At 43.4% G+C, this 12,532-nt stretch overlaps 1 protein-coding gene across 9 annotated transcripts in view; it reads right to left on the reverse strand.

Annotated features, from left to right (window-relative positions):
- Positions 1-12,532, reverse strand: part of dgki (diacylglycerol kinase, iota) — a 79,878-nt gene that overhangs the window by 38,152 nt on the left and 29,194 nt on the right. For all 9 annotated transcript variants that reach the window (XM_069670750.1, XM_069670745.1, XM_069670743.1 and 6 more), the window contains exon 2: positions 3,434-3,542. In XM_069670750.1, coding sequence (XP_069526851.1) covers positions 3,434-3,542 — 109 coding nt within the window. The remainder of the gene's footprint in view (positions 1-3,433; positions 3,543-12,532) is intronic.

Genomic DNA, 12,532 nt, shown 5'->3' on the forward strand with positions numbered 1-12,532 from the left:
ATTCCCAGAACATCTCAGGATGGTGGGGCAGCGGTCAGGGACGTCTCCCTGCTGCTCCCTGCAGCTGGATTTAGATGGTGGAGAAGTGGCTTCTCGAATCGCCCAGGCCTCGTCTTTTCTCCGAAGCCAGAACCAGGAAGTTCTCTTTTCTGCTTCTTTGGAGAGATCTTGTGTGACTGTTTTTACAAATACTGGGCAGGTTACTGATCTCCTGCCTCTCTCTTTGCAGTCAGTCACAAGGTCAGTGCACCAGCATTTTTCTTTCGTATGCTTCTTGGGTGCCCTCTTCCCGTGGAACTGTCAGCTCGACTATCATGACATGCTTCTCGGTTGCCGACCACAGGACGATGTCAGGTCGATGTCAGGTCCTTGGTACACAAATGGCATCACAGTTTTTTATCAAAATTAAAAGCAGAAATCATCCATATGTCCGGGACCCAAGATGGTGTTTAATCCCACCATGTGAGGCTCAGTGTTTCCACAAATGCAGAGAAGCAGAGAAGCAAAGTCTTGCTCGGGGGCTGATGATCGTCCTCTCCACTTTTTCCAAAAAGTTCACTTTGATGTTAAAATTAAATAACCACTGCCACAGCAGCGTCTGCAGGTGGAGAAGTTACACAAGTGTTGAGCTGCTCACTTCCTCATTTTGATGAGTGACATATCATCACGCGTCGTTATCGTCTGACTTAAATCACAAAAGCAGAACCGGAATATACAAAAAATTAGCAGTTAGAGCACAAATCTAGTCCAGTGTATATTGCTCTTGTTAAACTGATGATAATTAATCACTGAAACAGAGCTGGACAGCGATAAGAAGAGCCTAATCTCTCTTTAATCTTACTCTGTCTCTCGCTTCTCTCTGCAGGATGTCATTGCCAGCGATGCCTCTCCCACGGCGGTCAGTCAGCCACTGTAAATCCCTTTAAACAGCCATTTGCAAACATAATTTCCTCCTCCTTTCCGGGGATCATACTTTCAGAAATCCACGAAAATACATGAAAAGTATGATGCGCTAATTTGTCTGTTTGATAAAACCTCGGAGCGGCTCCATAGTGACTGTGGACAAACACTATCTGACTCATCCTGGTCTGAAAGGAGGCCATAAGCACCAGTAAATCAACCCTTGAGCGTATATTAATGAGTGATTATGTACAATGATTATATATCAGTGTGTGTGTGCGTGTGTGTGTCACACAGAGAGCTAAAGGCCAGCGGTGACGTGGTGGAAGTGTCCCTGCAGACAGAGCCAGGAGGGACTCTCAGATGTGGGCCGGCAGCAGTTTGTCTTCTTACATCTTACGATCAATAATACAGAACATTTTTATTTACAAATCATTACGGACGTCTGAGTCACGCTGTGCCTCATCATGCAGTCAAATAAACGCCTTCAAAAGTGATGGAAGCAGAGAGAATCATCAGTTGATGTTCTCTTTTTCGCCGCTGTTACTGAACCTGATTACACAGGGAGCATTTTTAGCCGTTAACCTGATTCTTTTCAGCGACTCTGAAGGATTCTGGATGCTGTTTTTGTGCCTTTTGTTTGTTTTGCTTCCCGAGCCTCGTGGGCTCCAGATTGAAAATGTACCTACACTGATGAATCGGAGGAAAAGCCTCCGTCTGTCGCAGCCGATCTCCTCTTATTGAATCAGATAAAAATAGCAGAATGTCTTTCTTCTGTCTGCTCCTTTGCAGAGCAGGTAAAAGATGGCAGCAGTTATTTCTGCCTGTGTTGACAGTTACAAAAGCAGCTCTGACAGGAAGGGAGATTGAAATTACTTCATTTTAGGAAAGCATCGGTGCAATACTGACATTAGATGTTGTCTGATACTGACTCAAATAGCTAAATCAGAAGACAGTGAGGCCTATCTTTCCAAATCTAGTATGAACTAAAAGAAACAACTTTCCTTTGTTATTATTTTTTCCGCATCTTTTTCTTTTCGATCTCAAAACTGGATTACAATATCGACCAACCTGGACCTCCTAGAGGAATATATCAACGCGGGTTTATTCTGCACCATGCATCATCCAGCTTAACCCCATACAGCAAGAGACCCCATCCAGACTCAACCCCAAGCACAGGTACAACACCATTTAAAGAAGTAATGTTTGGATCAAGGCTCATTTTTATGAGGGATGGGAGAAAATATTGTCGTCCTGACTCGTGCAATACAATAATCGATAGGCTGGCAACAAATATTGATATTTAAATTTACAAATATAAAGCGCTCTAAACAGATTTTCACGACATGACTGAGGGTAACATGAACTGAAATTAATTGGCTGAAGAATATTGATTGTTTTGCAATATATCAATTAGCGCAGAATAGCTGTATCGTGACATTATCGTTATCGTGGGCCACGTATCGTGTATCATGAGTTACCCTTTGATTCCCACCTCTAAGTTTTATACATGTGTGATCTGTGTTGCTGCAACACATTGAAGCAGTAGTGGCACAAAGCCCATGTATGAGCATGAGAAATCGGCTGGTGAATCCATACTGAATGTGCAGAGCTAATTAGATTGTTTCTGGGCAGTTGGTTCTAGTATGTTGTTTTTAGTTGATCTTCAAGTCCTCAAAAAGAAAAGAAGACGGTTCAGTGAACAGTTCGAGGGAAGATTTCATTGTTGGGAAGTTAATTAGTTCAAACTCGGGGAAAGAATTTAGATTATTAAAAGGAAAAGGTGACTGATTTAAGAACATTTCTAACCTCTCTTTTGATTTGACCAAGTGTCGGCCTCGTGACTAACGCAGGTATTCAGTTCTTATCATCACGAGATTGAAAATTACTTGCTGGTTCTGAGTGACCCAGCTGACCTGGATTTTTCTGCACGAGCTTTACAAATACTTTGTTGACATGGATTTCAATGGACGAGAAATACTCTGATGCACTTATTGACTACTCCTTTCTTCTTTGCAGAGACGTTTCCTGACATTTATCGGAGCTATTTCTGTATCAACTTGCCATTTCTTTAACCGCTGGACCTTTGCTGCATCTCAAAGCAGGAAGCATTAAGAAAGTTTCTTCAGCTTTTTGAAGCGTTATGAAGAAGAAATCCATTAAGTTCTGCAAAATAAACCCAGAGTAAGTCCTGACCCTTCAAAACTTTCTTTCCCGTGTTCTTTTTTTAGTTGTGATTAAAAAACGAAACGAGAAAATTGCTGCTTTTCATTTCAACGCGAACATACGGCTGCTGAAACAAGTCTGCTAACAAATCTGTCACTGGCATCTGAATCCAAATGTCATTCAGTGACTCATCCAGACAGAAGAAGGACGACGCAGACCGGGACAACTGTCTTTTTGTGCAGAATTTTAACCCGTTTTTACCGTGTATGACGTAGATTTAGCTTTAAAGTTCGTAAGTGTGTAAAAAATAGAATTAAGACACATGGAGAAAAAGCAAATATAAAGTGAGTGTATGTGGATGTCTGACCGTCCAGTCCACGCAGGTCCGTAGCTCCTTGTTGGGCCCGTTGGACGCAGGAGGCAGTGATGGCTGTGGAGGACCGAGGTGCTGGAGGCCTGAACGGGAGATCGCTTTCCTAAAAACCAACACAAAAAGAAAAACACGTGTTAACAATCAAAGCCAGAAATGTCTCTAACAAGAGATCTCTGATGCAAAAATCAACACTGTCATCCTTCTGTGTGACACAGCTCTCAGCAGAAACACAGGGAGAACTAGATCCCAGTATAATTTAGCATGAAAATTAATTATTCAGAGCACATTTGAGCGGGTTCAGCTGCAGATATTCGGTGGAGAAGTGGGAACAGCTTGGACGAGAGACTGCCAGCAGCACTTTGGGGTGACGAGAAAGAGACAGAGACAGATCCGTTCTGTCGGAGGATGAGTCAGCAGTCATCTCTCTCTCTCTCTCTCTCTCTCTCTCGTCCTGTTATACTTCTTCCTCTTTCTATTTTCTGTCATATATATGTTTATGCATTTCTCTCTTATCTATGTATTCTTCTGTCCATGTAGCATCTCTCAGTCACAACTGAGTGTTGACTGAGACAGTAAAAGTCACCTTTACTTGCACACTGTGTCAGCTCTCTCAGTTTGATGATGTCACAAAGCAGCATTGACTCATGGGAAATATAGTCTATTGTTATTGTAAAACAATCATCTGATATGACTCATCATAATGAACAAGGTAATTGACATGTAACATTTAGACACATTATGTTAGTCAATGCTAAAGAGATAGCCGCAAGTAACGTCAGCTAACATGAGCAGTGTGCAGAGTTCCTTCCTGATTCTCTGACATTCATCTGCTGCTTCCTGTTTCTCCAGAAGACAAGCGACTAGGGCTGGGTTTAAAAAATAGTCCCTCGTTTACTACACCTACGACCTATCGTGTGTGCGTCCATGAATATGTAAGTTAGTTTTGTGTAACTCTCTGCTCTTGGCTTTGGTCGCAAGTGCATTTTCGGCACGTTGTTACAAAATACCTTTCCCCATATCTTCTTCTTCTGGTGTTTTATGGCGGTTGGCAAACAACATTATGATGCATTACCGCCACCAACTGGTATGGACCACTCGTGAAGATGAAGCCCAGTTTGTTTAATCAAAACCACGAGCCAGATGTTCAGACTAAAATCTGAAACTTGGAAAAAAGTTCATATGCGGTCTAATTCATTAAATTGTTAATATTGTGTTGACTGCTGTGTGTTGGTCATGCTAAATAAAAAGTACATGATGTTACTTCTTTGGGGTCAATTCCTATTGTAGACATTATTGATAATGCACCAGGTTAGAGGTGCACTGATATTGTAACTGAAAGACCCCTGACAAAAATCGTTATCAAATCGAAAACGGTTAGTTTGACTCATGTTACGTTTAGTCATGTCTACTTTCTTTATGTCATTTTACTGTAATAAAATAGCCACAAGTTATTTAGCTACCTTATGCCTCGTGTCCTTTTTCTGAGCACCAGCGTCTATTTTCAGTTGCTCCCAACGAGGACAGAGCGTACGCGGCCGCCTACAGAAAAAAAGCTGCACCCAGTGTCCCACTTTTTTGTGCGGCCGCTCCGAGCGATTCGAGTTGAAAATCTCTGAACTTTTCAGAAAGGCACTGGTGTCACCACCGCTGCTTTTTTCAGGCAACCAATCAGATGGGGTGCCACTCGTTACCCTGGTTACCACCAAACAAACACTAACAAAGCGCAATCATCCTTTCACTTCACATTCACACACTGATGGCAAAGGCTTCTATACAAAGCGCCAATTTCTAACCAGGAAGTAACTACATTCACCAGTTTCGGGTTCAGTGTCTTGCCTAAGCACACTTTAGCAGTCAGGGATCGAATCTCCAACCTTCTGACTGAGAGACGACCGACTCTACCACCGAGCTGCAGCCGCCCCGACGGCTTCACGTGTGTCAGTCAGTCTGTCTGTCTGTCAGTGGAAAAGGTTGCACGCAGCATCCGACCCTCCTGTTGAAAGTTTCAGTGGCCGTCTGTCTAAAATTATCAACCGGGACAAAGAGGAGTCCACTTACACACACTGTAACCTGACGACACACCCTGACACACAAACACGAACGCACACGCGCGTGTATGCTTGTACGCGCCCTCTCGACTCCTGGGCTAAAAATAGATTTGCGTGGGCGACAAAAGCACAAATGCAAGGACGTATGGTGACTGGACATATGCCACAAAGGGCAGGGGACCACACACACACACACACACACACGCACACACACACACACAAACAAACTTCATGTCGTAACAGTTCTGATTAATAAATACGTTTCTGATGTTATAGCCTTATTTGTGTATTTGTTACATGACTTGTTGTCACTGAGCTCACGGTGTTATTTGAGGACATGGTAAAATGCTAGAAGTGAGTACATTAAGGGAAGTAACACCGGCGGTCACACAGTTTTTTGGAAGTGAAACCAAAGGCAGAAAATGAATGTGCCCCATCTTCTGTAAACGACGCAAAATGTTTAAGTCCGACTGAGCTTGTTTGTGTGATGCGATGTCGGTTTTTGTTTCTTTTCACTATGCTTGAGTTTTGTTGGAGGATGTATGCATGTGATGTTTTGAAGTTTACATTAAAACAGGAAGTGAAAATGAGGAAAAAACTTTAAAGCTTTTAAAGAAAAGGGCACAAGAGGGGGCAGACCTCCACCAAGGGCAAGAGTCAAGTCTTCTATGGTTCGATCATCATCTCGGCTGTGCATTTATTATGTTCCTCTTAATGGAAGTACAGACAGAACATATATTTATAAAAAGGAGAACACATTGTATCATCATGTGTTTAAGTTTCAAGTGCTCTAACTAAAATGAACATGGCAGTTATGAATAACTCCGGGACAGACAAAACTGACATCAAAGCTCTAGTGGCTAAGGAGGCCTACAGCTGCATATGTCTGCGTAGAAGAGATGGTAAATGGACTGTACTCATATAGCGCTTTTCTCGTCATCTGAACACTCAAAGTGCTTTTACGGCTCTACCACCGAGCCACAGCCGCCCCCAAGAAGAAATAACTCTTTCAGCAGGCTGCAGTAGTCTGCACTTGACATTAAAAAAAGTGCCAGAAGAACTAGGAGTGTGAAATATATAAAATAAACGTGATGTAAAGCAGCTGTTGTCTGCCATTTTTCCACCACTCTTCCTTCTAATTCACAATATGTCAGATAAAAATGTGCAAACCTTCCTGGCATTGTAAGCCCTTGGGGTTTGCTTGTGTACAAAGAAAGGACGAGTTGTTTGCTTTACTTGACTTATACTCCTTTCCCACCAAAATTAGCGCATTTACTAAAGTTTTTAAGACCCGGGAAGACCCGCTGTAGATGCTGATTGTCTCTTTTCCCATTGCCAGTGGAGTATCCTGCTTTCAGTCTCTTTTCTGCTGCGTCACCGTCTGACGTCACAAACGTGCCCGAAACAGGGTTAGCAAACAGTTACGGTGGTAAGGTCTTTATTGTATCTATTACTCATGTAGTCTGTGTATCAAACTCGCCGCAGACAAATTTGGAACGATGTTCGAGTGCCGCTCGGACGGAGACGGACTGAATTTGTGGAATGACAAGGAGTCGCAGAAGTTACCGACGGAGCATAGCATCGCGCCAGAAAGGGGGCGGAGATTAGCGTGTTGATGCGGGTTTTGTGCTCCCATCAATGCCGATCGGAGGCGATAATTACCCAGGTCTACTGCCGAGTGATTTGACCCGGGTCTGAATGCGATTGTAGCCTTTCTGCCGGGTGTTAGCGGGTTTTTTGAGCAGTGGGAAAACAGCTTTAGATTGCTCTTACCAGCCACCGACAGAGAAGAAGGAGAGATGCTAATAGGGCTACAGACTCTCATCAAGGGCCCAACATTGGCCGATGCCTGACAGTCTGCCAGGTGTTTGAGGGCCCTCAGACACCGGTGTTGCAATTTGTCAATACTATTGCTTGTTGGTGAGCCAGATCCGGATGTGGTCCAAAATCCCTTGGCCCATGCTCCAACCTTTCAGCAAGGTTTCCTGAAAATCAAGCCACTAGTTTGTCCGTAATCCTGCCGACAACCGGCACCAAAAACTTCTCTGGTGAAGAATCAGCTGGAAAACTATGAAAGCAAGATTGTTACAGCGAGACCTTTAAACATTTAACACACACACTTATGAGTGCTGAGGATTGTTTTATCATATTGGTTGATCAGATATGAATGAATAGGATGCGTGTGTGTTTATAATGAACTGATCCTTGCATGAAAGCGTGTATCAGAGTGTGTTTGGTTCCAACAGGCAGAGAGGAAAAGTCAGAGCTCGGCAGCATCACTGTACTCGACGCACTCATCACGGAACAAGGTAAATGGATACACACTTATATATGCAAACACACACACACACACACACACACACACACACACACTCATTCAGAGGTCATGGGCACCATTACATTTGAGTGAGTCCTAATCTACTAAAAGCAGACAGGATCACAGGCATTAAGGCTCACTTCTAAAATACAAACACACACACACACACTTTGCCTCTGAGTTTGGCTATTTTAAGTAGATTTGTCCACAGAAGAGGACGTACAAATGCTGCAAACTAAAAATAAATCTTTTTTAAAAGCATTAAAATAAACAGGAATCACAGCCAAATAAAGGAAAAGAACACAAATCACATCAGCAGCAAAGAGGAGAGGATTTGGTTTTGTTCTTTTGCAGAATCCCTTAAAAAGATATAATAAAGCATATATAAATAAAAAATGTATTACGTTTGAATGGATGAGGTGCAGAAGAAGAATAAAGCTGCATTAAATATAATTATTAATGAAGTACAGGTTCATAAACACTGTACTTAAGTAGGACCCAGTTTACTATTGGATTTAAATGTATCTTGGTGATCGTATCATAAGTCTACAGACCTAAATGCATGTGCATACGACAACCAAGGTGCAGTGTTATCCTATCACTAGCATCTTTTACACTGCCAGTTCAGGGCGGGATTATTACGCCTCTCTTACAGTCCGTCTTCTATGTAGAGGCGGAATGGTGGGGCGAAGTCGTTCCGTCTCTGGCACTTGTTGTCATTGAGCACATGGTGGTATTTGAGGACATGGTAAAATGCTAGACGTAACCAGCGCTCACACAGTTTTATGGAAGTGAATGTGCCCATCTTCTGACGGCATTGGAGGAAGTAACAGAGCCGGCAGGGCAGAACAGCGCTGTGTGTGTGTGTGTCTATTTGAAGCACACGCTGTTTGTTTACACCTCACACACGTTTCACTGCCGCAATGCTGGAACGCTATTTAAAAACACACACTGGGGCGGCTTTACAGCAGCATTGCTTGGTCCAATGTAAAATGACGGCGCTGAGACCGAAGCGCAGAGTAAAAAGGGCTTCTAAGACCACTAGTCAAGGTGGTTTGGGAACACTTGATCACACATCTTTTATAGTGTAAACATTAATGAATCCTGATGCGACGCGGGCAAGGATGTAACAGGAAAATAGTCATAGTCATCGGTGTAGGAGGTTGTGGTTGTTTCGCAGACAGCGTGCCAATGCTTTTTGTTTTCTTAGCTAGCTGGTGACACATAGCTGGTACTGGTGAAAACTGTGTGCAGGATCCTCCGGGGTCGTCAGACGGACACCTCGGAAACTTTTAGAAGACAGAGAAGGTTTGAAAGGTGAGGTACTTTAGTGACCACCTGAGTCAAAAAACAAACCAACACAAGATCTAAATGCACTAAGTTACCGTTTCCGACTGGTTAGAGCCATTTGTATTTGGTCAGGGAGGAACAAGCTAATAATAGCATCTGGACACGTTACAGTTCCAAGTATAACAAATCAAACCTTCACAGTAACTGTGGACGTCAAGACACTGCAACATTAAAGTGATTAGAGTCCGTTCTAATAATGAATGCACTCATCAATCATCTGTACGACCAACACAAACATATTGGTAGAGATCTTGACATAAGTGGTGTCTCACTAACGGCTCACATTAAACGCGCCAGGTACGAGAGGCAGTCAGTGTGTTACAACCTCCGCTCAAGAGATTCAATTGAAACCTGAATAGAGGAGTCGAATGCAGCTGCTCTAACACCACCTACTCCCTCTCTTTATCACTCTGCCTCCCTCTTCCTCTCTTCATCTGGCCCCTTCCTCTTTACTATCTCTGGAACTAATCTTCCTCCTCCTCCTCCTCCTCTTCCTCCGCTCTCCTTTTTGTCCTCTTCTTCCTGCCGTCACCACATTCAGCTCTGTCAGATCTTCCCCCTCCTGTCGCCTCCACCTCCTCTAATCTCCCTCTTTTTTTTTTTTTTTTCTCCTCCTCTTCCACCATTCCTCCTCTCTTTGTCGTCCTCTTCTTTTGCATCCTCTCCTTATTTTGCCTCCTCCTCCTCCTCTTCCAGCAGAGGTGGGTTGTCAGCGTTGCTATGCGATCGGCACAGCGGGAGCATCGGCAGCTCATCCAGTAATTATAGAGAATCTGTTCGGAGTGTGTGTGTGTGTGTGTGTGTGTGTGTGTGTGCGTGTGTGTGTGTTTCAGCAACTTTAAGGTAAACTGTACATGCAGTTACTTAGAAGCATAATCAGCTCATGTTGGAAACTATTCACTTACACTGTCTTCATTTCACAGCCTACACACTGAGGAAGATGTCATCTCTGTAATCCTTCGATGTTTTTAAACACAAATCCTCTGTAACCACAGAGGAGTCATCAGTTACTCAGTAGGAAGTGTTTGTTCAGTTAAAAACTGCATTAAAATATGCTTCTTTCCACAGTGGTGTGATTCTCTCCCACCGTAGCTGCAGTTATTTAACCAGTTTCAGCATGACGAGGCATCGCCGTTTCTGATTAACGATAAAGTGAGAACAAAAAGTAAGAGCCACGAAAATAAAAAAAGGCAGCTGCAAGTGGGAGGAATCGAATTTAACATCCTCTGCCTCACCGAGCAGAAGATGTTGTGATTATGTGGGAGAAGTTGTTTGACAAAAGAGGCACAACTGCACCAGTGTGGGTTTAGTGTGAAGACGGTTTCTCTGCACTGGAAAATGTTTGTTCAACACTTTTTACATAAAAGATTATCTGCTTCAAGAGAACTGCGTACCACAGGTTTTGTAATCAGCATCCAAGAGTGGTCACTTCTGCTTTCATAATCACTTTTCTTATTTGGTTAAAGGCACTATGTGTAAAATGTGTCTGTTCCAGTGAGTCATTTCCAACATTATATCAGAGGTGTTTTCTGCAGATAAACTTGTCTTCTCCAGATGTGGATATTTCAGCCTGTTCTCACTCACATCAGGTTAAATACGGCAGCTTCGTCCATGATTTCTGCAGACCCCCGTCCAGTCTTAAGTTTGATATAACATCAAAATCACATGACGTTGTATAAAGATCAAACCGTCTGCATGTGGATGAGGTTGCCGTGGTTTGACAGCTTAAACACAGCACCTTCACCCTTCCTGTGTGAATTGTCCAAGTTGACTTCTGGTAAATTTAAGTTACAGAATTCATGTCCGTATTTTAATTCTAACCTATCCAGGTAGCTTTGATGCCTAACCCTGACAAAGCTGCAACATCTTAACCACAGGTTTATTATTGTAACCAAAAATCACCTCATTATTTCGACAAAGGTCGCCTGACTTGCTCCCTTTCTGCAGGTCTTTATTTGTCAAATCTTTCTCAGCAACCTTTTAAAAATCTGTCTGGCTGTTGCATGTTAATAAGTGCTAGCTTGACCTCGGAGCGCATGTGCACATGCAAAATTGAGGAATAAGGGGTAAGTATGGCATCAAGGTTTGAAGCACAGGGCTACTGACTGCCACTGTTGGGAGTGAGATGTTGCTTATTTTGGGGCAATTAAAAGAAGGTGAAGCAGCACTAAGTGAGAGAAGTGTTGACACACGAATGCAAAGGAAAATTACTTTGTTATGGGGTAACATTTGGGCTGTCGCCCCACAGCTAGAAGGTTACTGATTCATATCCTGGTTCGGACGTCGGGGGTCTATCTGTGTGGAGCTTGCATGTTCTTCCCCTGCATGCGTGCGTTCCCTCCAGGTACTCCGGCTTCCTCCCACAGTCCAAAGACATGCTCGTTAGCTTCATTGGTGACTCTAAACTGCCCGTAGGTGTGAGTGTGCCTTTAAGTTAAGAGTGACATCCAAATCTAAAACATGACCTCACCAACAGAGACAGAACACCTGCACAAAGTTCTGACAGCTCCCCTCCAAAATAAAGTCACTTATTAGCCTAAAACTGCCCCAGAAGCCGGAGCCGATCGGCTCCAGCCTGACATTTAGGCTGCTTTATGTCAAGAATTGATTTGTTTCACTACCATCAACAGAAAAAAAGCCATAGTATGACGTGTCACGCTGGCACGATTTCAAAGGTTAACATGACAGCTCACCTGTAGCCAAGCAGCCGGTGAAACCAACGCACCTTCCTCACCCTCCCTCTCCTTCCTCTCCGTCCGCCCGCTCCGACATTTATCATTGTTATTCTGAAAGCTTCTCTCACTTATTCTGCCGCTAATATCTTGTTATGTTCTCCGGAGCAGCGTGAATCAGCCAGCAGTTATTTCCCCACACACGCGCAGCACGCTCAGGTAATTGTGCCAATCATCGTGACGGGCAACGGAGACCCGACACCAGACATCTGAGCTCCGTACTGAGTCACAGTGTGTGTGTAAGAGTGTGCATCTCTTTTGATTCAGGTGAACTTACAGTAGGCGGGGCGGAGACATGATTTAGAGATCAGGTCTGGTGATAGATCAGACTTAATGAAGGCCAAAGAATAAGTGAGATTAAGGTTATAATTAAAGGAAATTAATGGACTCCTTTAGACACAGTAGTGAGTGAGTGTGAGAGCAGTGGTGTCCGATGAACTATGACACTGGATCCACTACAGCTCACCTGTGTCCTCAACTCTACCTCTGACTCTTTAGATTAAAGGTAACGAGCACATTCATCAAGCGCAGACAATACACACAAGAAACAATCCAATTAAAGAGAGTAATGTCACGTATACTGTTAAGATACTATAGATTAGGGATAGACCGATTAACGGCCGGGCCGATTATCGGCGCCGATAAT

This window comes from Semicossyphus pulcher, unplaced genomic scaffold (genome assembly GCF_022749685.1).
Source record: "Semicossyphus pulcher isolate SPU_LCO1_2020_fin unplaced genomic scaffold, fSemPul1.0.p SCAF_20, whole genome shotgun sequence".
NCBI lineage: Eukaryota > Metazoa > Chordata > Actinopteri > Labriformes > Labridae > Semicossyphus > Semicossyphus pulcher.